Raw genomic sequence first — 26842 nt, forward strand, 5'->3', positions numbered from 1 at the left:
AATTCAATATTTTAATGTAAATCTTTAGTGACATTAGGGCTCCTGACAAGGTCCATGTTCATCTAAAGCTTCATCAGGAGGAACAGGACAGTGATTTAAATCAGTATAGATCCTATCGCAAGTATACTACACATATTTGCACTGGCGGGAAAATGTTGTAACATCTGCTATGCATGTTCAAAGGAAAAATTGTGAATGATATCGCACATAGCAAGCACTATTTGCTATTTTCACAAATGAAGCCAAACTACAAAATTTTTATTGCTTTGGCCCATCGGCCTCTATATATGAGAACATTAACAATAAATTCCTAAATAATGTCACTTTTAATTTAAATAAAATGCATCAATGCTATTATAGATGCTGTGATTCCTTTATAAAAAGTAATCATGATGCAGCTCTAGCAAATAGGACTGTTCGCTCTCTAGTCCTCATTGCTTTAAAATTTCTTCTGGTCTTCAGGGTGGAAAATCTCTCATTCATGGTGACATTTGTCTGCAGTGACATAAAGAATACGTGATTGTTATGACAATATGAGCAAAAATTAATATAGTCCAGTTTATGTCAAAGTAATGCAAATGCTTTTTTTTTAAGCACTGTTTATTTTTTGCCCTTTACTATGTGAAATCTTAAACAGTTTCTTAGATCATTGGCAATGTGTTTGTGATAACCTCTGAGGCAGGGTACTCTACTGCCAGATAATTAAAAACCAGAGGCCTTGAGCCACAGATTAAAGCATTTAAGGTCAAGACAAGGGCAATTACCTAGCAGTACTGCCTGCTGACAAAATAACTCTCACCACTAGAAAATGGAATTTTACAAAAATTGTTAAAAAGTCCATTGTTTTGAAATGTGTTTTCTTTAAGTAGCTGCTGTGTTTAGAAGGCTTGGCTCTATTCACCCAGATTTACTGCAGGTCACTGTCTTATTTAGATACCAAAATTTATGGTTACACGCTATTTTTTTTTTAACTATTAAGTCGGGGCATACCTAATAGGGCCATCAACATGCATTTGCATGTTGAGGGCGCTATTAGGTTCTGCGGGTTGGACGCGCGTTTTCCGCCTCTTACTGAATAAGGGGTAAGGGAAAACGCGCGTCCAATGACAGGCCTGTTAACCAGCTACAGTTTAAAATTGGGTAAGTGAGCTGGATAACTTAACTCCTCCCCGAAACACCCCAAGAACACCTAGGGGCAAATTTTAAAAGCTATGCGCGGGCGTCCTTGTGCACACGCTACCTGACGCGCACACATGGATGCCCAATTTTATAACATGCGCACACAAGTGCGCGCATGTTATAAAATCGGGGGTTGGCGCATGCAAGGGGGTGCACACTAGTTCACCTTGTGCGTGTCGACGCCCGCAGCCTTCACCCGTTCCCCCACTCTATTCTTCCTACCCCTTCCCCTAACCTTCCCCCCCCTAGCGCTATTCTAACCCCCCCCCGATCTTTATCTTACCTCTTGCGCCTAACGGCATGCGATCCTCCGACACAGCAGCAAATGGCCGCTATGCTGGAGGCCTCTGGCCCCGCCCCACCCCCTCCCCTTTTTCGAATCCCTGGGACTTAGACGCATCCTGGGGCTTTACACACGTCGCCGGGCCTTTATAAAATAGGCCCGGCGCGTGTAGGGCTTTGAAAATCTGCCCCCTATTGTTTTTGTCAGGCTAGACTTTAGCTAGATAATGACTTATTCGGCTAAAATCTAGCTAGATGAGACACTGACTATCCAAAATCTTGCCATTTAGATGGATAACTTTAAGTTATCCATCTAAATGGTTTTTGAATATTGACTTCCCAGTTACGGTCTTAGGAGTACAACTTCATTTCAAGCTTTCCATGTTTCTCTACATTTTCAGTATCATTCAGAAATCATTCTTTTTTCTTCTAAAAGAAGAAAAGAAGATGCCATACTGGGTCAGACCAAGGGTCCATCAAGCCCAGCATCCTGTTTCCAACAGTGGCCAATCCAGGCTACAAGTACCTGGCAAGTACCCAAACACTAAGAAGATCCCATGCTACTGATGCTAATAAGAGCAGTGGCTATTCCTTGAGTCAACCTGATTAATAGCAGTTAATGGACTTCTCAATGAACTTATCCAAACCTTTTTTAAACACAGCTATACTAACTGCACTAACCACGTCCTCTCTCAACAAATTCCAGAGCTTAATTATGCGCTGAGTGAAAAATAATTTTCTCCGATTAGTCTTAAATGTGCTACTTGCTAATTTCATGGAGTGCCCTCTAGTCCTTCTATTATCAAAAAGAGTAAATAAGTGATTCATATTTACCCATTCTAGACCACTCATGATTTTAAAGACCTCTATCATATCCCCTCTCAGCCGTCTCTTCTCAAGCTGAACAGCTCTAACCTCTTTAGCCTTTCCTCATAGGGGAACTGTTCCATTCCCTTTATCATTTTGATTGCCCTTCTCTGTACTTTCTCCATCACAACTATATCTTTTTTAAGATGTGGCGACCAAAATTGTATACAGTACTCAATGTGCAGTCTCACCATCGAGCGATACAGAGGCATTATGACATTTTCATTTTATTCACCATTCCCTTCCTAATAACTCCTAACATTCTGTTTGCTTTTTTGACTGCTGCAGCACATTGAGCTGACGATTTCAATGTATTATCCACTGTGACACCTAGATCTTTTTCCTGGGTGGTAGCTCCTAATATGGAACCTAACATCATAACTACAGCATGGATTATTTTTCCCTATATGCATCACCTTGCACTTGTCCACATTAAATTTCATCTGCCATTTGGGTGCCCAGTCTTACAATTTCGCAAGGTCCTCCTGCAATTTATCACAATCAGCTTGTGATTTAACTATTCTGAATAATTTTATATTATCTGCAAATTTGATTACCTCATTCATCATATTCCTTTCCATATTAATTATAAATGTATTGAAAAAAATACTGGTCCAAGTACAGATCCCTGAGGCACTCCACCTTTTCCACTGAGAAAATTGACCATTTAATCCTACTCTATTTCCTGTCTTTCAACCAGTTTGTAATCCATGAAAGGACACCACCTCCTATCCATGTCTTTTTAGTTTCCTTAGAAGTATCTCATGAGGGACTTTGTCAAACGCCTTCTGAAAATCCAAATACACTAAAAGGTAGATATTAAAAACATAAGTGCGTGCGTACTTTTGTTCTTGCCACCGGTGCGAACAAAAGTAAATCCGGGGTCGGCGCGTGCAAGGCTGCGCAAATTCGGCAGCTTGCGCGCACCGAACCGCGCAGCCTGCCTCCGTTCCCTCCGAGGCCGCTCCGAAATCGAAGCGGCCTCAGAGGGAACCTTCCTTCCGCGTCCCCCCACCTTCCCCTCCCTTCCCCTATCTACCCCACGCTCCAGCCCTACCTAAATCCCCCCTACCTTTGTTGGGCAAGTTACGCCTGCTTGAAGCAGGCGTAACTTGTGTGCGCCGCCTCGCCATCCCCCAGCACAGGCCGCAGTGCCGGTGGACTCAGGACCGCCCTCCCGGCCCGCCCCCAAACCCGCCCCTGACCCCGGACACGCCCCATGACACGCCCCTCCCGCCCCTTTTACAAAGCCCCAGGACTTACGCGCGTCCCGGGGCTTTGCACGCGCCGCCGGCCTATGCAAAATAGGCGTGCCGGCGCACAGGGCTTTTAAAATCTATCCCTAAATCTACCGGTTCACCTTTATCCACATGTTTATTAACCCCTTCAAAAAAAAGAAGCAGATTTGTGAGGCAAGACTTGCCTCAGGTAAATCCATGCTGACTCTATTCCATTAAATCATGTCTTTCTATATGCTCTGTGATTTTGTTCTTTAGAATAGTTTCTACTGTTTTTCCTGGCACTGAAGTCAGGCTCACTGGTCTATAGTTTTCTGTATATTCATTATTATCTATGTCCTCTACAGGAATCTCTTGCTTTGAAACCAGTTCATGCTTTTGATATTTCCAGGATTGACTTTTGCAACTCTCTTCTTCTTGGACTATCATTCTCACAACTTAAGCGGTTACAACTACTTCAGAATATGGCTACTAAGGTTATCTATGGATTAAAGAATTTGATTACTCTTTGTTACGCTTGTCAGTCGCAGACGGCTGTGAATTCTCATGCTCACCTCTTTTTTTCCCCGCTTCATCAAGTCTGGGAAGAATGGCGGTCTCTGCCAGTCCTCACCGTCCTCTCTGGCGTTCCCGGGACAGTGCCGACCACCACCTTGGACCCAAAGTTACCTAGATGCGCATGCACACAAGGGCCTTATTTGAACACATCATGGCGGGAACCTTACGTGTGTCCCCGCCTGATGACGTCAATCTGCTAGTGTATTTAATCTGACCAGCCCTAGTCTTTCTTGAGTTAGCAAGGAGTTCTGTCTTGCTGAATTCTCCACATTCAAGAGCTTCCTGTTCCTGACTCGGTCTTGGCATCCAGGACGCTCTGAGTACCCGCTCCTCGGGGGCTCCCGTGCAATCCCGGCTATACACTCCTCGGAGGCCCTTCCTGCCTGATTGCTACTAAGATCTGCTTCTCAGGTCTCTCTCTCTCTCCAGGAACCATCTACTGAGTACCTCTACTGACTTCTACTATACAGACCGCATTGTGGATTCTACGCGGCGTACCCTGACCCTCGGGCCACTACCACCTTTCTTCAGTAGAAGTCATTCAGCTTTCCTGCTCTGCAGAATATCTACACACCATCTACAGGAGCCATTTCCAGGTTCCAGCATTGCTACCAGTTCCTCAACATCTACTGTACAGACATCCTCGCCATACCCTGCTCCACGGGCCACTACCGGATCTGTATTCCTGAGGTGCCTACACTCATCAGAGGGGATCCCTGGCGTACCCCGCTCCGTGGGCTACTACCGGATCTTCTCAGCTGTGTCTCACTCTGGGTAATTCCCATTGCCCAGGACTGTACTACTTTATCTCCAATTCTCATTACTTTTTCCTTCCAACATAATAAAGTCTCCACTTCTAGCTGTGTCCCACGCCACTGAGACTGTGCCTGCTGATGGTGAGGCTCACAGGGCTCCTTCCGTGGGCAGAGACATCTCTCATCTGAGCCCAGGGTTCACATCCTTCTTTAAACATAACACTCTTACACACACTATATTGGTTACCTGTTATCTGAGATATTAGGCTTAAAATTCTGTGCCTGACCTTCTCTTCATTCAGGCTTTCCTCTGTATCTCTCAAAACTCCTGATTCCCTATACTCCATCTTACTCCCTGCATTCTTTGCAAAAAAAATCTTCTGCATTTTCCACCTCCTTTAGTCACCAGAGAATTGTCATTCAGTTGTTTCAGCCCTCTTGAATGCCCTCCCTTTGGACATCCTCACTGAAATAAACCTTATGAAAATTTTGGAAGGCTATAAAAACATGGGGCCCAATTTTTAAAGTTAGCCAGATAAGTAACTTAGCCAGCTAAGTTACAAAGGATTCTCAGTGACACAGCTTTGCAGCTGAATATCTGTGTACATGCTGCTGCTTAACCACATACATTTTATCTGGCTGTTAGACCTGCTCTATGGCTGATCTAAGTTACCCAATTAACTTAACTGGACAAGAGCAAATATCGCTACCTGATATGAAGCATTGCCCTGATCCGCCCACTGCCCACCCACTTACTATCTGGTTATCTCTTTAGCGGGATTTAAGTGACTTATTCGGCTAAGTGGTGGCCACTGAGCATAACCGGATATTCAGCGGCCGCCACTTAGCTGGATAAGTTACACTTATCCTGCTAAGTAGCACGGAATGCGCTCTGAATATCGGCCTCATGGCTTTTTAGTCAGGTTTTTATTGCTATGCTCTTCAATTTTGATGCAGATTCGCCAGTTTATTTGTTGGACTATGTCCATTCAGAATTGTTTCTATTTTTGGATTTTGTGTTTTGTTAGATAACATAGTTTGCCCTTCATATGAATTTACAGTAGACTTGTTTTTTATGTATATTTTTATTGTAAAACCACTTGGATGTATTGCTTTACAGGCAATATATTAAATACAAATAACAACAGATTTCACCCTGGTTAATTTAGATTTGTTCTAAACATTTACCCCCTAATTTGTAGACACCATCAGTATTACAATGTGCCAATGTGGGGTAGATTTTAAAAGCTGCGCGAGCGCATCCATGTGCGCGCGCTACCCGGCGCGCACACATGGACACGCGATTTTATAACATGTGCGTGCATGTTATAAAATCGGCAGTTGGCTCACGCAGGGGGGTGCACAATTGTGCACCTTGCGTGTGCCGAGCTGCGCTGCCTTCCCCAGTTCCCTTCCCCCTAGCCTGACCTTCTCACCCCTTCCCCTAACCTTTCCCCCCAAAGCCCTACTCTAACCCCCCCTGACTTTTATCTTAACTTTTGTGCCTGCCTCTGGGTAGGCGCAAATTGCGCGCGCTGGCAGCCTGCCGGCACTCGATCCTCCAACACAGCAGCAGTGGCCGCTGTGGTCGGAGGCCTCCGGCCCTACCCCCTTCCAGCCCCGGACTGCCCCTTTAGTAAAGCCCCAGGACTTACACGCTTCCCAGGGCTTTACGCACGTTGCCGGGCCTTTTTAAAATAGGCCCGGCACGCATAAATCCTCTGGATTTACGTGCGTAGGTTTCTTAAAATCCGGCCCATTGGGGTAGATTTTAAAAGGTTGCGTGCAGGCATACATGTGTGTGTACTAGCCGGCGCTATGTACGTCTGATTTTATAACTTGTGCACGCAGGCGCACGCAAGTTATAAAACCAGGGGTCAGCGCGCGCAAGGGGGTGCACAATTGTGCACCTTGCACGCGCCCCTGTCCCGCCCCCGCACCGCCCCACGACTTACACGCATCCCAGGGCTTTATGCGCGTCGCTGGGCCTTTTTAAAATAGGTCTGGCGAGCGCATCCCTTTTAAAATCCTGCCCTTTTTTTTTTTTTTTTTACTTTAAACTAAGCTGCTTTGGAAAAATCATAAAACAAACAAAGGAAAAAACCAACCAAAAACTAGCAATCGCCTTGCTATGGATTTGAACTTTGCACTACCTGATTGCCCATTGCTCGGAAATTGAATCTCAGGAATACGCCTCTTGGCTGCCGCTTGGCAAATGGCATTGCAGTCCTTCTGCGCCTTAAAACCGTCTGCTTGTATGCTGGTGTCTGAGATCTGCCAGAAGGGAAGAGTAGAAAGAGCAGAGGCTAATTTTGCTAACTGTAGAGCACCAGGACAGAAAATACCGCTGTACAAATCATCAATACATTACTGAAAGTCTTTCCTTTCAGGAATAGACATTTACATTCATCTTAAGCTCTCTCTCTCTTTAATCTTGTTTTATGTAGCAAAGCATGATTAGAATATTTCTCTATAGTAACGGAGCTAAGAAAATTGATTGTAAGAGTTGCTTTGCTCCCTTACCCATTGTTTTGCCTTTTCCAGCTATAAGAGTAGAGTTTTGTATTTCTAAGACCACCCCTAAGCCTTTTCTCCATCCAGGGTGCAAGGATTGGTCAGGGTCTCCATATAGAACTTGGATTGAGCATGTGCAATGCATGGTTGGATGTGGTTTGCTTTTTGGGAAGGAGAGGAGTGATTTTTGCGGTTCCCAAAATTCAAGCCCTCCGCTGTACCAAAAGGGAAGGACATTGCCCTGCAGTCTAGTTGCTTTCACAGACGTTGTAGAGGGACTATCCAGCCTGAGAAAAGGTTTTCTTGGCCTGCTCCCAGCTCAGGAGGGCAAACACCACTGCCTGAGGGGACTGGAAACTACATTTGGCCTGTGTACAGTTAGTAGTAGGTACTGTGATTGCCTAAGGGTTAGAATTATTTGAGAAGATTTTTGTTACCCTGGCCCCTTCCTTACCTACTTTGGGGAAGACATTTTTCTCTCTTTCCCAAAGTGACTCAGCGGCTGAAGATGGAGAAAGTTTGTGGCACTTGGGATTTCCATTCTTCTTTGTATTCTTATGATTTTTGCTGTTTTGACTTGGATTCTATTTAAGTTACAGTAAATGTATTATTTTAACACCAGTCCCAGTCTCCCATTTGCCTTGGTTCAAGTATTCTCACCTATAGAGACTGAGAGAATTGAGAGACTGTTGTGGAGTGGATTCCCACATATACTCCTAGGGCCCGCAGAGGCTTGGCCCAGCAGTGGCACCCCAGCACCCCAGTGGCTATAACTGTACTTGACTGGAGAAAAGAGTGAAAAGGTCTGGGCCATTGAGATTGGCCCCGGGGACTGTGTGGCACCTACATTCTGGCTCTAAACCAAGAAGAGAGGGTGACAGGATGATACTACCTAGCAAACATTTCCCTAAGTCATTTCAGCACCGATATTCAGTAAGTCAGTGGGATAAACCATAATCAAGACCATGGCCCCCATTTCCAGTACCTGGATCACAATCTATTGTGATCCAGAAGTTTCCAGTGTTGTTCTGGCAGCGACGCTGGAAGCAGTCCCAGAGTTATGTGGCTAACTTAACCGGATACACAGCAATATTGGATAAATTAGCTAAATAACTTTATCCTGCCCCCAGAACACCTCCTGAATGCCTTTTTATCCAGCTATAGTTTAGTCATTTAGCTGAACAACTTACGAATTATCCGGCTGAATGGCTGTGATTATTGACATCTTCTTTATCTGTTTCTAGCAAGCAAAAGCTCTGCAATTTTAAGGAAACATCCTAGTAGATTTAATAATCAAAGTCCACAGTTTGTTACAATGATTATCACCTTAAATACTACTTTCCTGACCTGAGACCCCCCTCCCACACCACCCACACACACACACACACACATATGCACATTCACACATGTATGAGCGCTCACACACACAAATACTGAAAAGACAAAAGAAGACTAGGGTTGCTCCCAGAAAGAAAGTCTCAGGTGGGAGCATTTGATTCTATTTTAAAAGTGCCTGGATACCCCTCTATCAGGGAATATTTTAAGACTCTCACTATGTTGAAGTATGAGCCATACCATCTTTAACTAAGAGCTTAATTAATCATTCCTGAACATGTAAATAAATAAATAAATAAATAAATAAATAAATTTCTTATATTCCACAATTTCCAGGTTAATTGATCAGCACAGATTAAATAAAAATATGTACAGTTCAAACAAACACATAAAACATAATAAATGCAACATTACAACTCATATGTGTGTAATAAAGCTCAGAATATAAACTGGAATGGTTCACTGCAACAAAACAAGAGGCCACAGTATGAGACTCAGGAGCAACATCAGAACATATTTCTTTATGGAAAGGGTGGCAGATTCAGGAAATGACCCCCACCCCCAGTGGAGATGGAGACAAAAAGAAAGCCTGGGACAGGCACAGGGGATCCCTAGTCACGAAGATGTCAAAAGAAAACCAGAAATCAACTGAAATCTGTCATGCTGTACCAGGAAGTAAATTGTCCAGTTTTCATCTGCCATTATTTATTTACTTAAAAAGATGTATTACCTGCTTTCTAGTCCAAGGTGGGGTAAAGAAAACAATCATAAACTTATGAACCAATCGCCACATAAAACTAAAACATAAAAAAATAACTGCTGTGCCAAGGTATTATTTGGGATGAAACAGCAAGAGCAGAAGAAAAAGTCACGGTCATATTTTAGATTTCCTGTTACCCAAGGGGAGTCTTCTCCTCCTGTGCATGTTAACATATTCCCTGCTGCTCAATCTGATGGTTTTTATAACACACTAGCTGGATCACAAGGTGCAAAAGGATCATAAAATTACAATCTTTTTTTAGGCCCAGAAGCAGCTCATGCATAGTTACAGTTCAGTCCCACTAGGATATAACAAACAGAGAGCGCTAAACTTGCTAGAAGCATCCCTGACTGCTCAAATTATGACCTCTGACCCATCACAGTACAGCCCTTCAGATGCCCAACTGGAGAAATGGCAGCATTTCTTCTAAGCAGCATGATTTTCAGCAAGTTGGAGAGAGTCTCCCAGGTATGAAAGCAAATGTTTGGAAATAGCACAATCTGAGTTTAAATGGCAGGTCGTAGCAAATCAAAGCCAAAATTGCTGTAACACCACAATTCATCTGATATACTTGCTGACACCTACAGTGAGGAAAAACGTTTTGCTCTCATATACCAGACCTCATATAAGGGCATGAATTATAATGCTAAATAGCATAGAGTTAATATGCCAGATGTTATAATCATAGGTCATTAATGAGTGTTTTTAGTTTGCTTAGTGAATCTGATGCACCAAATAGTGAAAATAAAATATTATGCACTTGCACAAATCGTGGAAACACGTATTTTTCAAATTATCAATTTTTCAATTTCAGTTGCAATTTCAAGCTTTCAATAATGTGAACTTAGCTTGTTGGCATGGTGAAGAAACGCCATGTTCTTCATGCGAGGCTAGTATGGGAAAAAGCCCGACACTGGATCTGTGTTTCAGCTTGTGCCTTCATCGGGGGCCGAAATAGCTGTCAATATAAATGCACGCGGTTACAAACAACATATACCAAAATTCAAGTAAATACTTATCAAATATCGAGGACGAGATCACTACACCAACAAGTTCCGAGGCGGCTTTAGGTGGCGGCATATGCTGTTAATGCGTTTCTTCAGCCAAAAGAGAACGTGAACGCGCCCTTTCTTAAACTCACTCTCAACCAATCAGGGGCGGATTTTAAGAGCCCTGCTTGCCTAAATCCGCCCAAATCCGGGCGGATTTAGGCGAGCAGGGCCCTGCGCGCCGGTGAGCCTATTTTACATAGGCTTACTGGCGCGCGCAGAGCCCCGGGACTCGCGTAAGTCCCGGGGTTTTCGGAGGGGCCATGTCGGGGGCGTGTCGGGGGCGTGTCGGGGGCGGGACCAAGCGCAGCACCGTTTTGGGGGCATGTCGGGAGCGTTTCGGGGGCGGGTCCGGGGGCGTGGTTACGGCCCGGGGCGGTCCAGGGGCGTGGTCGCGCCCTCCAGACCCGCCCCTAGGTCGCGTCCCGGCGCGCTAGCGGCCCGCTGGCACGCGGGGATTTACGCCTCCCTCTGGGAGGCGTAAATCCCCCGACAAAGGTAAGGATGGGGTTTAGACAGGGCCGGGTGGGTGGGTTAGGTAGGGGAAGGGAGGGGAAGGTGAGGGGAGGGCAAAAGAAAGTTCCCTCCGAGGCCGCTCCGATTTCGGAGCGGCCTCGGAGGGAACTGAGGTAGGCTGCGCAGCTCGGCACGTGCCGGCTATACAGAATCCATAGCCTTGCGTGCGCCGATCCCGGATTTTAGCGGATACGCGCGGCTCCACGCATATCTACTAAAATCCCGCGTACTTTTGCTTGCGCCTGATCCGCCAGCAAAAGTACGCCTATTCGCGTGGTCTGAAAATCTACCCCATAGTGCAGTACGTAAAGAATAACGTCAAAAACACAGGTGGACATTTAAACTAAAGAGTACCATTCAACTGCTATGTTGAGACCCTGCGGTTGTACAGAATTCAATTTAAAAATCAATTGTTGTTCTCTGATATTCAATATTTTCTGTGGATCACCCCCCCTCCCTGATAGTTGAATATGTTATTAATGAGACGTCCCCTGTGTGTCCTCAGCATTTACTTCGTCAGCTTAGTTACCTTACTTATTCTTGTAGAGAGACAGGAAAATGGACTATTTGTGGAACTTCTGATACACCTACACTGTGTGTTTCTGCAATTCCTATACAACCTTCAATGACCTGTACCTTTAATCATTTTGCTTCTGTTGTTAATACATGGCCACCTCCTTTTTCAGGCCCTTTATTTCAAATACTATCTATCACCCTCCATCTTAGATCCACGAACTGATGTTTTTCCAAAAGACAATGTGCTACAATTGGAGCTTGAGTCTTTCCAGTTTGAATATCAGAGAACAACAATGGATTTTTAAATTGAATTCTGTACAACCGCAGGGTCTCAACATAGCAGTTGAATGGTACTCTTTAGTTTAAATGTCCACCTGTGTTTTTGACGTTATTCTTTACGTACTGCACTATGATTGGTTGAGAGTGAGTTTAAGAAAGGGCGCGTTCACGTTCCCTTTTGGCTGAAGAAACGCATTACCGGCATATGCCGCCACCTAAAGCCGCCTCGGAACATGTTGGTGTAGTGATCTCGTCCTCGATATTTGAAAAGTATTTACTTGAATTTTGGTATATGTTGTTTGTAACCGCGTGCATTTATATTGATAGCTATTTCGGCCCCCGATGAAGGCACAAGCCGAAACACGGATCCAGTGTCGGGCTTTTTCCCATACTAGCCTCGCATGAAGAACATGGTGTTTCTTCACTGTGCCAACAAGCTAAGTTCACATTATTGAAAGCTTGAAATTGCAACTGAAATTGAAAATGCAATTGAAAAATTGATAATTTGAAAAATACGTGTTTCCACGATTTGTGCAACTGCATAATATTTTATTTTCACTATTTGGTGCATCAGATTCACTAAGCAAACTAAAAACACTCATTAATGACCTATGATTATAACATCTGGCATATTAACTCTATGCTATTTAGCATTATAATTCATGCCCTTATATGAGGTCTGGTATATGAGAGCAAAACGTTTTTCCTCACTGTAGGTGTCAGCAAGTATATCAGATGAATTGTGGTGTTACAGCAATTTTGGCTTTGATTGATTTGGCTGCTACCTCATATTGAATTCTCAGAGAGTTCTTACGAGGTTGTAGCAAATCCCATTTTGGGACATCATGATTTGAGATATGTTTCCTGCTGATTAAAAAAATAAAACAGGGAAAAGGAACAATTTAAATCCAACAAGGGTAAAAACAATGTCTAATAAAAAAGACCTCTATACGAATATTATAAATAGTGAACAAGAGAAAACAGAATACTCACGTTTTGCCTTGGTTGGCCCACCAGTTAGAAACATTAACAGTTAAAATAGCTCCAGAGGCTGGCACTTCTGGCTCCACTTGCCACCTGCCCAAGAAACTGACATTTGTAACATTCTGTTTTGTAACTCATTATTCTGACAACTTGGAAGAAATGCAAGTTGCTACCTTCTTGTCTTCAGTCGTCTGACTGCAGCATTTATTGCTGTTCGTTGTATTCTTACCTAAATGTACAAAACAGAAAAAAAAAAAGCACAATTACTACAGCTTTATAAAATCTGTTACATATGTAATTAACTGTTGCTTTGAAGAAAGCTAAACATGACTTTTGGTTTGTTCAACCTAGCCCGTTATGTCATGCAGCCACTTCATACAAAATTAACAAAAGCTTTTTTTTTTAATGCAGGCAGTTAGCATAGATCTTCAATAATAGTCCTTTGAATATTTTAAGCCAGGCAGAGAAAGGAAAAAATAGTGCACTAAACAAAACAAAATTATTATGTATGAAATATTACAAATGGATGAGAATGTTGAATTAGATTCCAGAAAATCTGATGTGCTCAAACACATGGTATTGATTCCCTAGAATCTGATGTAGGCCATTATTTATGAAGATACACTAGGAATTAGTGCATCAAAATGCATTATATTAGTGAATAGGCCCCTGTGGTAACATGGCGATAGCTGCTTGGGAAACAGCCAGAAGGAATAAAGAGGCAGTCTCTGGTTGTTTACTTTATGTGCAATTTATTTACAGTGAAAGAAAAGTTAAACAAACATATGCAGCTCACCTCAAGTTCAGGTAGCACACACACATCACATATAGCAGGTCTCTTCATAGAATGGTTCCTTCTGCTTCCCAGGACCTCTCTAACCCTTCCAGGCCCTGAGTTCTTAAACTCTGGTGAGGGGTTCCTCCCTTTACCCAGGATTCCTTGTGGGTCTGGATTTTAAGGATGATCGGGCGAGATAGCTGTGCCTAGTCCTTTAAAGCAGTTAGAGAATTTTCTATATACTCTCCCACATACTTCCCCCTTCAGCCAGGGGTGGATTGTGGGAAAATAGTGGCCCGGGGGATTTTTCTCCATACTGGCCCATGGGTACCCAATTACACATACAATTTGGTGAGTCACCAAATACAGAATAAAGGGACCATAAAATATGCACAGAAATGCACAGACAAACTGAACTGGAAATCACAACAAGTTAGACCTTATGTAATGCAGCAATGGAGAAACAGAAAATACCATCATTCCTCATAAAACATCAAACAATAAAATCAAGAACTATAAAACATCACAATAGGAAAATCATACTAAAATATATATTTTAAAACTGCAGATGAATAGAACATCCAGTAATTTAACTCAGGGAAATTTTCAAAAATTTGTATATAACACCAATAAAATATTTCAAAAAGAGCAGACATCAAATAATATTCAATAATTAAAACTAATAAGGATTTTAAAAAGCCCCTGCTGTCCCCTTCTGTGGGAGCTCTTGATTTCCAGTCACCCTGATATTGTCGAGGATTAGGAGATTATCCTCTCTCTCTCAAACATACTCACATGTCCATTCATTCTCACACATACACTGTCACATACATACACATTCATGCTCTTATATCCACCATAACCTCTCGCTCTCACTGACATTGACACACTCTCCCCCTTCACACACAAACTCTTACTCACTTGGATTTTCTCATACACACTCAGGCTCTCACACTCACTGGTTCCCTCACATACACAAACACCACCCACACAGGCAAGCTCCCAGTCATTCTCACACACACACACACTGACCCCCAGGCAGGCTCCAATTCATTTTCACACCACTCCCTCCCCATCCCCCATGCATGCACACATTCATTCTCACACACACACAGACCCCCAGGCAGGCACCCATGCATTCACACACATACACCCCCAGGTAGAGTCCCATTCATACACATGCACACACTAAAGGCAGACCCCCCTCTAACTAACTGGGTTTCAGGATATCTATAATGAATACATAGGAGATACGTTTACATATAATAGAGACTAGACATATATATATTTATCATAAATATTCATTGTGGATATTCTGAAAACCCAACTGGCAGTGGGGGCACAGGACAGGTTTGGGTTAGGGAAGCCCTGCCATAGAGTTCACATCAGAAAATATTAGGGATGTGCATTTGTTTTCGACGAAAAAGGAAATATCATATCTCTATTTTCTATTTCGTCACGATTCAGTGGACGACGAAACGATAAGAAAACCCACAAATTTCATGTGGTTTTCTTATCGTATTTTGGGGGGAGAAAGGGCACATTAAAAAAAACCCAAACAACTCAAACCCACACCAATCCTTCAAATTTAATTAATTGCAACCCCCCTACCCTCCCGACCCCCCAAGACTTGCCTGACCGCCCCCCAAGACTTACTGAAAGTCCCTAGTGGGCCAGTGGGGTCCCCAAGATGGCACCAGCCATCCATTGCTCCTATCATGTGACAGAGGCTGGCCAATGGCACCGATAGCCCCTGTCACACAGTAAGGGCAAAGGACCATCGGTGCCATTTTGATTAGTGGCAGCCGACAGCCTGAGAGGGGGAGATCGCTCCCGGGACCCCGCTGGACCACCAGGGACTTTCGGTAAGTCTTGTGGGGGTCAGGCAAGTCTTGGGGGGGGGGGTCGGGAGGGGGGGTTGCAATTAATTAAATTTGAAGGGTTGGGGGGTTGGTTTTTGGTTTGTTTTTTTTACATTTGAAGGGTCAGGATGGGTTTTGTGCTTCGGTTCAGGGTCAGACGAAATAAAATCGACCCGAACCATGGGAAAACAAAATTTCCCACGGTGGGCCGATAACGAAGGCCAAAATGAAAGGTTCGGCTGAATCACATTTCTAGAAAATATTAGTTTGACTAATTCTTTATAATAACCATAAAGCTTGAAACAATAAGACCTGTGGTATTTAAGAATGATTTACTATGTAAGAGCTTGTAGGAAACAATTACCTGCTAATGCAGGTAATTATTTCCTACAAGCTCCTACCTGCTAATGGGATACAGCAATACCAGGCTATAACTTGTTAAGGAAGGACAGAGTGGATAGAAAAGGGGGAGGTGTGGCTCTTTATGTCAGAAACAATATCCAAAACTCACAATGAGCACCAAGTTGCTTTAGAGGAATTCCTAAATGCTAATTGAAAAACCACAATTCGAATCCTCCGTAATGAATTATCTATTTGGGCTTATGATCCTTCTGATCTATGGGGATCTATGATAACGATATATGAAACGTTCCTCTCTCTCCCTAAAAAATTTTTTTCTTAACATATACATTTATCTAAATGTTGCTTAACTTGCTTTACCCGGTTTAAAAAAAAGGGATCAGAAGGATCATAGACCCAAATAGAAACAATATCCAAGCATTTGAGCTGCAAGGAAGTTGGGGCAGGGAAGAAGCACTATGGGTCGACCTAAAAAAAGAGCATCCATTTATATTGGAGTGGTTTACAGGCCTTCAAACCAAAAGGAAGAGCTGGACAGAGATCTGGTTGAAGACATCCATAAGATAGGTAAGAAGGGAGAAGTGGTGATCGTTGGTGGCTTTAATATGCCAGATGTAGACTGGAAAATCCCATCTGCAGAATCTAAAAATAGTAGAGCGATAGTGGATGCCATGCAAGTAACTTTGTTCAAACAAATGGTAATGGAACCCACGAGAGAAGGAACTATACTCGACTTAGTGCTCATTAATGGAGATAATGTCTCTGATGTCCAGGTGGGCACCCACCTCAGCACCAGTGATCATCAAACGGTATGGTTTAATATCACTAAAAGAATATGGAAAAGAAGCACAAAGACCCGAGTTTTACAGTTCAAAAACACGGACTTTGAGGAAATGGGGAAGTACCTTGAGGAAGAACTAAAAGGATGGGAGAACAAGAGAGATGTGGATCAGCAGTGGATCAATCTAAAAGGAGCAATCACCAAGGCAACTACTCTATATGTTAGAAATGTAAAGAAAAGCAAAAGAAAATTGAAACCTATCTGGTTCTCAAAGGAGGTGGCTGACAAAATTAAAGCTAAAAGAACAGCATTCAAGAAATATAAAAGATCCCAAAGGGAGGAACACAAAAAAGAATATTTGATTCAACAGAGGGAGACGAAGAAATTAATCAAGTCGGCAAAAAGTCAAGCAGAAGAGAGGATTGCCAAGGAGATAAAAAATGGTGACAAAACATTTTTCAGATACATCAGCGAAAAGAGAAAAGTCCAAAGTGGTATAGTTAAATTGAAAGGTAGAAATGATCAATGTGTGGAGAGAGACGAAGAAATGGCAGAAATATTAAACGAATATTTCAGCTCTGTGTTCACTAAAGAAGACCCTGGAGAAGGACCATCTCTACACAACAAGAAACTGGAGGGAAGTGGTATAGATGAAAATCCTTTTACAGTAGAAAATGTATAGGAAGAGCTAAAGAATCTGAAAGTGGACAAAGCCATGGGACCTGATGGGATTCATCCAAGGATACTGAGGGAGCTCAGAGATGTGCTGGCGGGTCTGCTGTGTGACCTGTTCAATAGATCCCTAAAAATGGGAGTGGTGCCGAGTGATTGGAGAAGAGCGGTGGTGGTCCCGCTTCACAAGAGTGGGAACAGAGAAGAGGCTGGTAACTACAGACCGGTTAGCCTCACTTCGGTGGTGGGAAAAGTAATGGAGTCACTGTTGAAAGAGAGAATAGTGAACTATATACAGTCGGAAGAATTGATGGACCAGAGGCAGCAGGGATTCACCAGGGGAAGATCCTGTCAGACAAATCTGATTGACTTTTTTGACTGGGTAACCAAGGAATTGGATCAAGGAAGAGCACTCAATGTCATCTACTTGGATTTCAGCAAAGCTTTTGATACGGTTCCGCACAGGAGACTGGTGAATAAAACGAGAAGCTTAGGAGTGAGTGCCGAGGTGGTGACCTGGATTGCAAACTGGTTGATGGACAGAAGACAATGTGTGATGGTAAATGGAACTTTCTCTGAAGAGAGAGCGGTTTTAAGTGGTGTACCGCAAGGATCGGTGTTGGGACCGATCCTGTTCAATATCTTTGTGAGCGACATTGTGGACGGGATAGAAGGTAAGGTTTGTCTTTTTGCGGATGACACTAAGATCTGCAACAGAGTGGACATGCCGGAAGGAGTGGAGAGAATGAGATGGGATTTAAGGAAACTGGAAGAGTGGTCGAAGATATGGCAGCTGAGATTCAATGCCAAGAAGTGCAAAGTCATGCTTATGGGGAGTGGAAATCTGAATGAACTGTATTCGATGGGGGGGGGGGGGGGGGAGAAAGGCTGATGTGCACGGAGCAGGAGAGAGACCTTGGGGTGATAGTGTCTAATGATATGAAGTCTGCGAAACAATGCGACAAGGTGATAGCAAAAGCCAGAAGAATGCTGGGCTGCATAGAGAGAGGAATATTGAGTAAGAAAAGGGAAGTGATTATCCCCTTGTACAGGTCCTTGGTGAGGCCTCACCTGGAGTACTGTGTTCAGTTCTGGAGACCGTATCTACAAAGAGACAAAGACAAGATGGAAGCAGTACAGAGAAGGGCGACCAGGAAGGTGGAGGGTCTTCATCGGATGACATACGAGGAGAGATTGAAGAATCTAAATATGTACTCCCTGGAGGAAAGGAGGAGCAGGGGTGTTATGATTCAGGCTTTCAGATACTTGAAAAACTTTAATGATCCAAAGACTACGACAAACCTTTTCCGTCAGAAAAAAATCAGCAGAACCAGAGGTCACGAGCTGAGGCTCCAGGGAGGAAGACTAAGAACCAATGTCAGGAAGTATTTCTTCATGGAAAGGGTGGTGGATGCCTAGAATGCCCTTCCGGAGGAAGTGGTGAAGTCTAAAACTGTGAAGGACTTCAAAGGGGCGTGGGATAAACACTGTGGGTCCATCAAGTCTAGAGGACGTGAATAAAAAGGCAGCAAAACACTGCACGGAGCGGCAGTAGCCACAGAGGCATTCACGGAGCGGGATGCCAGTGGTTGGTGTTCCACCTTCATGGAGTGGAAGGATGGAGGGCTGCCATCTCCAAAAAAAAAAAAACAACACAGGGGTGGGTAAGAGTATGGGGCAGGGGTGTGGCCTGCTTGTTGCAGTGGTTGCTACCCCTAATTGAGCTGGATGTTCACTTGGATGCAGATCCGGCGCTGCTCTCTACATTGGTGGTGGGGTGGAGGGGAATTAGGGCTGGAGGGTACTGGAAGCCAATAGTAACAGGTGGGTGATAGAAAAAGATAAAAAAAAAAAAAAGGATAAAGTGCGTGGCTTGCTGGGCAGACTGGATGGGCCATTCGGTCTTCTTCTGCCATCATTTCTATGTTTCTATAATGCTGCAAGATCAAGCATTCCATGTATTACTGCTTTCTGTATTAAGTACTAGGTTTTTAATGCTTTCTGATAGCTACTAAACAAAGTGTAAGCAAAAGCAGAAAGTCATATCCGGTCATAAATAAAAGGTAACTATCCTAGCTCTGTCCTCCTTAAGCTCCTATTTGTTTATTCTTTTAAAAGCAAAAAACAGGATGTGGGCAGGCAGGTTAGAGAAGAGGGATGGATTAACCTATGACTAAAACAAGTATATTGGTACACTTGTTCTGCCTTTACATTATACTTGAAAATATGTATATATGTTACCTTGTTATGCTGTCTCTCTATGTCATCTTATTGATATTGCACAGCTTGGTTTCTTTGCTTGTTGTAGAGCTCTCTCTCCTAATTATCTTTTGAATGATTCTGAGTTCCTATTTGGATCTTTTCTATTTTGCTTTGTTTTTCTGTCTGCTTTCTTTTGCCTGTTCTCATTGATCCCTTGCCACTAGGAATGCCCAGGACAGTTTGCTTCCTTTGATTGCCTTCAGTTGGAACTGGGCTTTCTGCAGGCTAGCAGCTCCTCCTTATTCAAGCTACACAGAAGCACTGCTTTTCACCATTCACATTCTACAGCTTCTATCTCAGCTCCAGTTGCCTCCTTCGAACTACTGAGCTTCCAGACAACTTATTACAATGGTGACAATCTCTCTTGTCTGTACGGCTACTCTTGATGTCTTCTCATTCCGTGAGTGTTTAAATTGTTCTTCATTCAAATAAATATTTCGTATTCAAGGACTGGTTTTCTCTAGTATAAGGTTTAATTGACTGTATAGGCACTCAAGTTTAGGATTGAAAGATGAGGGCAGTACAACACTAGTAATTATAAAATGGATGAGACTGAGTCTATTCTGATCTGATGCAAGCACTCTTTGGCATACATATAAATATTTATGACTGTAAAGTTCAAACCTAATTTTGATGCATCTCTCATTTGTTCTATTCCTCATTACTTGATTGTATAAGTCCATATGTCTTGATGAGGAGTCTGAGCATTGGAAAAGATTTGCTGCTAGTTAATGCTCAGTGGCTAGTTAGCTCTCTGTTTTGTGATTCTGAAGTTTTGTCCACTCTTCCTTCCTCCAAAGAGGGCAGAAGTTAACTAAAATCTAGCTTAGAGTTTCAGTTCCTCTAGGACCTTGCCTCTTGCAAAAGTGACCCCAGTAGTATTTTATTTTTGGACGAAAAGCATTTTATTTTAGTGACCGGAAGCTTCTCTGAGGTTTTCAGAACCTGTAAGTCACCCCTGGTATCACTCAGACAGACAGTCTCAGTGGCTCTTTTGGCTTAACTTGGAAGAAAGAGAGGATTCCCATCAGGAACCATACTGGAGTGGAAAAATGAAAGCGAAGAGCTACCAATCTGGTGCTCGCTCAGTGGAGACAGAAGAGAGGTGCCAACCTGGTAAGAAGTGGAGAGGTGAGTAGATGACCAAGTAATCCCAAGGGGTGGCTCTAAGGTATGGAAGGGAAATCCTTAGAGGCTTAGGGAAAACCTATTCATAGTAACAAGGAACAGCCCTATTTATGTATTTATAAAATGAATGGTTGTACTAAGCTAGTTTACAAACCTAACTTACTCTAATAAGCCTGATTGGTTCTAGGTCCTTCCCTTGCTGATAACAGGATACAAAACATCCCAATAATCCTCATTTCTCATTTGGATCACAAACTGTCTCAGCTTGCACATATGAAAGTTTGCTCATAGATCCTAGCCATAAAAGTCCAAAAGGGAACAGAGGGGACCTCTGGGAAGCATTCGTAGAACCAGACAGATCTGAAGAAATATATTTCTGTAAAATGAATGTGACAGGAAGAAAATGAGAAGAGTGGCACACTTTTATTTATCAAGCAATTCACTAAAGTTTATGTTGAAATACCATCCTGGAGTCCAGACTATTATTGGTACTTAGACTGCATAACACCTTGGGACTTGGAGGTTTATTATCCCACACCCATTAGAGAGAATCTGCATTCAGAGCAGATAGAAAGTAAGACAAGGACTTAGTTCCAGTATTGAGAGTGAATGCCTTCACCTAAAGGATAACCTGGGTCAGGGTTATATATTTATATTTTTTTTATTTATTTTATTACCTGCTATTCTTTAATAAAAAAAATTCAGTCAAGGCAGGTACAGATGAGCAAAAGGCCATTTGGAGCTTTACAATAGATAGTGTAAGCAATTTTATAGTAGCAGCAATTTCATATTTTACGTTGGCATTAAAGGTGCTAGTGAGATGCTGATTAAGTTTATACATATAGTGGAAATACGGGAAATTTTATTCCAGAAATAGGTACATGTAGCTAATATTTGATTGATAATACAGTAACACATGACCAATTTTTCATCAAGGATCTTTTGACATCTGTAGTCTACTCTGCAAAATACTCTACTCCCAGAAAACAATTTAATAAATGTCCCCTGAGTAGCTCTTGGCATGCCCTCCAGGATATCATTGTATCTCTACATTCAAGAATGAAAACATTCTTTTGGTCCTGGCAATCAAAATGACCCATCTTCTATGACAGTACATTCAATAGCAGTTTTCAAAAGAAAACTTCTAGGGATGTGCAGCTCTAAAATTTTTGGTTTGGTTTATTTATTTTTTTCATTTTTATTTAGTTCGCTTAATGTTTTTTTTTTCCAGTTCAGTTAATTTGCCAAACTGAAAAAAACATCAAACAAAAAAAGGCCTGAACTGAATAAAAAATAATGGGCGCCAGCAGCCCTAGATGAGCTGTCCCTGGCCAAATAACTGTCCAAGCCTGGCACCAAGGTCTAGATCTGCTGCTAAGGCCTAGGCCTGGTCTGGGCCCAGTGTCAAAGCTGAGGCTAGGGAGGTACGGTGCCTTCCCCATATGTCACTGCTGGAGCTGGGAGCTCCCAGCCTGCCCCTACTTACCCCATTTCCCGGGTCCAGCTAGTAAAAGGGCTCCTGTCCAGCTTCCAATGCTTTAAAAATGGTGCCATCTGCTTGGAGGATGGTGCCAAAGTGATGTCACTTCCGCACCTTCCCCCAGTGTGGTTAGCACCATTTTGATGTACAGCCATAGAAATGTATAGCTATATATCAAAGAGGCGCTGGCCACACTGGTGGAAGACGCCAAAGTGATGTCACTTCAGCCCTGTCCTACAGGTGATCCAAGTTGGGAACTCCCCAGTCCCAACAGTGACACATGTGGAGGGCTCAGTCCATGCCTAGGCCTCATTTCTGGGCCTAGGCTTAGACAACGGGGCTAGGCCTTTGCCCTGGGCCTGGCCTGGCCTGGGTAGGCTTTTGACCAGGAAGACCAGGTCAGGGGTGCTAGAAACCCTTTTATTTATGTATTTATTTTTATACCATGAATGTAAAAATACCTGAAAATTTTGGGGTGTTTTCATGGAAGGCTATTTTCATTTCATCCTATGCATTTTTAGCATTTGTTAGAAACAAATGCACATCCCTACTAGCTAGTTATGAAACTACCTATCAAAAAACAATAATAATTTCTGTGCCCTTTCTATACAATTTCACAGTGGGTTTTTTTTAATTTGTCTTTTGGTTTTATGAAAAAAAATACCAGAGTAAAAAAGGGGATGAAGATTTCAATTATTTTTATCCCATAATAGTTAAATAAAACTTTTATGAGAGAAAAAAATCTCTTCCGGAAAATGCCTGATTAGGGCCTGAAACGTGACCCATATCTTATAAAAACAGTAATCAGAACAAGGGAAAGAAAGTTCCACTGACCCCTCTGTTCAGGTTTTTGTTTTGTCTTCTTTGGAATTGCCTTTGCTGGAGTGTTGATCTTCTGTTGAATGGTGCAGTAGTTCTGCTGTCGAAAGAAAAACATCTTTAACAATTCTAAAAGAATGTGGTCCTTAAATTTAACATAGAGATTAGGACGTCTTCGGCCATGATTGCTCAAATATTACATGGAAATGCACACATCTAAGACAGCAGATAAAGGTGAAATTGCTTGCTTTTTACCTATAATTAACAATCTGAAATGCAAATGACATTTTAGCCCAGACTGAGTCACTAAAAATTAGGTTGTTATATTGACTGTGTGTGTGTGTGTGGGGGGGGGGGGGGGCAATTTTGTACATTTTAGAAAATGAGGGGGGCAACTTTCAAAAGCCCATGTTGCTTCAAAGTCTGCAGCTACCTAAATTGTAGCTTATTTTCGAAGAGAAATAACACATGCAGTGCCTCTTTGAAACTTGCTAAACAGAGGGCAAAACACCAGATGTGCATTTTAAAATCCAAATGTGTGTGCGTTTGTGTTTATTCCCCTGATCCCAACACACCCCCAGTAATACCTCATTTTAATCCAGCTAAAAAGGTCAACATGTGCTTTTACCTGCTCTAAGGGGATCAATTTTCAACCAAGGCAATCTAGCTGGGTAATTACTTAGATACCTGCTTAAATTCGTTACAAAATTGTTCTGATAGTATTTCAAAGACAGGCCACTTGTGTTGTGGCACTAATATAACCCTGATCCACCCAGTGATTAAAATATCACAAAGCTCCAGTCAGATTCATGTGCATGTGCATCAGGTTTACTATACTAGTTATATAGATAAAAACACATTAAAAGGCATCCACTCTGATCTCCTGGTATGTCCGATTTTTCATTAAAAAGAACCTCAAGCAGAGGTTCAGGCTTCCTTATTCAGGCCAGAATAAAAGAGTCATGCTGAGCAGAACACACTCTTAACACTATTTTAAAATTAGTATAATACTGATTATGGTATTGAATGAATCAGTACTGGAAAAATCCTGGGCTCCAGGTCACTTGGGCACCTAAAATTCAGTTCTGGGCCAGGAGAAGTTGTGGTGGCTGTCCCTGGCAGAGCTTGTACTCAGGAGAGTAATGGCAGCTGGGCCAGGGTGGTGGCAGCAGGGTCAGGCGGTGCAGCCAGGCCGGGGAGAGTTGCGAGAGCTGCCAGCACCAGTGCCCGATTGTTGAGCTGTAGAGAAGAGATTGGAGGAAAGGAAAGAAGCTGGGAAAGAGATGTGGTTGGAAAATGCTTGGAGCAAGGGAACGGAGTGAGAATTCTTGGAAACAAGGGAAGAAACTAAGAGCAGGGTGGTGGTAGGAGGAGAGTAAAAGAAAGTGTGATTGGAGGATGAAGCTGTGAGGAAGGTTTTGGAGGAAAAGAAGGGGCTGTGGGTGGTCTTAGGGTTGTAGGAGGCCCTTGGAGCCTCAGAGGTCAATTTTAAAAGAATTGCTTTTACAAACATTCCCACATTACACATGTATGTGGGCCGTGCAAAACAATGCAGATTTTAAAAAGCCTCAAAGTACACCCGTATATACTCATGCGTGCATCAAAATTAAGAGGGTGGAAAAGGGTGGGACCAACAGTTACATGCATAACGCCATATTTTAAAATTGGAGACTGCGGTGCGTGTCGGCTGGTTATCCACATATTTTTACTGCTGATCCAGATGAGGAGCAAGTTTGTAGATCTCGAGTATTAAGGCTTACAGGACAGGGTGAGGGGGCTCGAATGAAGACCTTGCTATTAACTGGGCAAACCGGAAACACTGGGATGTCCTTCACACAAGCATTTTTAAAAGGTGCCTTCATATGCATGTAAAAGCCAACAAAGTCCTAGGAAAGATACGCGAAGTCCATTTTCTCAAATAATGTCTGAAGATTAGGCACATACTTCTGCACGGGAGGTGTATTTTAAACATGCTCACGCAAGTGTGCGCACAATTTAAAATTGAAGCATATCTCCACTTGAGCGCCGATATGAGTGTTATGGGCGCATGTGTACACATTTTAAAATGTGCCTGTTGGTGTTGATGACCTATAAGCAATTTTTTTATTTATTTATTTTAAGTTTTTCTATACCGGCATTCGCGATAAATATCGCATCATGTCGGTTCACAATTAACAAGTGGATAGGAACAAAATCAAAAAATAACATTTAGTAATAAATAATAATAATAATAATAGTAGTAAAAAACATAGATCAAGAGAAGGCTAAGGAATGCAGTTACAATAAAACAAGGGAATAAAATAACTTGGATCTGAGAAAAGAATGCAGGGGTTTAAATTAACAGAATATATATGCCAGTCAATGTGCTTATAGCATTGATGAATTGCCCTTATGAGGTAGGGATGTTAATTACCATGATTAAGGCAAAGTCTGGGCGACTGGTTGATAATGTAATAAGTTCAGTTTAGTTCAGGAAAAGCTTTCATGAATAGCCACGTTAAGCAAGTTGAATATTTTCAATTTCACTTTGCCCTATCCATGAAACTGTACTAAAAGTTGTATCAATGATCTTTATTATAATCTTAAGGGGAATTAGTTATAGCCAAGTGTTAAGTTATGACTTTGTTGGTCTTGATATTTGTGTTCTATTGTTTGTTGAATGTTTGTATCCAGATTACTGTAAAAGTTATTATACTGTATGTTTTGTAATCCCACCTCAGGCCTTAAGGAAAAGTGGTTTATGCATAAATAAATAAAATAAAATGCAAATAGAGTTCCTGCCTTGCAAAAACTTCAGCCAGAATAATCTGTTGCAAAATTTGGGGGCCTCCTAAATTGTGGGCTCCCAAGCAAAATGCTCAGTTTGCCACCTCCTAAAGCTGCCACTGGAAGGGGGGAGCAAAGATTCATGGAGAAGGAGAAAAGTGAAGCAAAGAAAAGAAGCTAAAAAAAATAGTTAAAAGGGAAGAGCAAAACAGCCATAAAAAAAAGAAGAAAGGGTGACAAAAAGATTTTCTAAAACTTCTTCACTAGTATATAAGTTTTCTAAATAATTGTCTATCTGGGATTCTGCCAGGTGCTTGTGAACTTGTTTACCCACTGTTGGAAACAGGATATTGGGCTTGATGGACCTTCGGACTAACCCAGCATAGCAAGTCTTATGTACCTCTGGTACCAATTTTGGAGCCTGGACACTTGTTGAGAAATGACACCAAAATGCTTATGTGAGTCCAGCTATTTACCAAAGAAAACAAATTCCCAAACTGTGCTGAGATTCCAACACACCAAACTAACGTTTTTCAGCCACATATCACATATAAGGTTTTTCTAATTTCTTACCGCCTTGTTGTTGTGCCTTTTGGTCCAAATCTCTTTTGTCCTTGTGGTTCCATCATGTTAGAGTTATTTACATGTACTACTTCTTTCTGGGTTTCCTAACACATATACAAGCCAAATATATCAGATACAATATTAAACAAGAGGTCTTGCATTGCTAGAATTTTCAGATTCTAAATATATTATATGATTGTTTTTTCATAAACTTATACCAAATGTTTCACACTGCACATGGACATGACAAAATTGCAAATATGGCCAAGGCACCATAGCTCATATTAACATAGGGAGAGTAACTTTAAAACTAGCGTGCAGGAACACATTATCGTGCATACATTGGCCCGCTCCAGGGCTCTTTTGCATTGTCTATGCCCCGATCTCTCTTTCAACACCATGTAGACAGAACTGATAATCTATTCACTTTGACTACAGCAATAGCTAGAAACTGTGGGTTCCAACTCAATTTTACTGATAAGTGGTAAAAGTATTAAAAGCTGAATGTGCCTGGTGGAAGCAACGCTCCAGTCCATCT

General features: G+C 42.3%; 1 protein-coding gene across 3 annotated transcripts in view; it reads right to left on the reverse strand.

Moving 5' to 3' along the window:
* Positions 1 to 241: 241 nt before the first annotated feature.
* LOC115093971 (UAP56-interacting factor-like) overlaps positions 242 to 26842 on the reverse strand; it is a 69421-nt gene continuing 42820 nt past the window's right edge. For 2 of the 3 annotated variants that reach the window (XM_029606511.1, XM_029606509.1), the window contains 6 exons: positions 26314 to 26408; positions 22990 to 23074; positions 13006 to 13061; positions 12842 to 12925; positions 7033 to 7153; positions 242 to 495 (listed from right to left, as the gene is read on the reverse strand). In XM_029606511.1, the coding sequence (XP_029462371.1) occupies positions 388 to 495; positions 7033 to 7153; positions 12842 to 12925; positions 13006 to 13061; positions 22990 to 23074; positions 26314 to 26408 (549 nt within the window). In that variant the 3' untranslated portion in view covers positions 242 to 387. The remainder of the gene's footprint in view (positions 496 to 7032; positions 7154 to 12841; positions 12926 to 13005; positions 13062 to 22989; positions 23075 to 26313; positions 26409 to 26842) is intronic. The other variant, XM_029606510.1, reaches the window with a different exon arrangement.

This window comes from Rhinatrema bivittatum, chromosome 6, assembly GCF_901001135.1.
Source record: "Rhinatrema bivittatum chromosome 6, aRhiBiv1.1, whole genome shotgun sequence".
NCBI lineage: Eukaryota > Metazoa > Chordata > Amphibia > Gymnophiona > Rhinatrematidae > Rhinatrema > Rhinatrema bivittatum.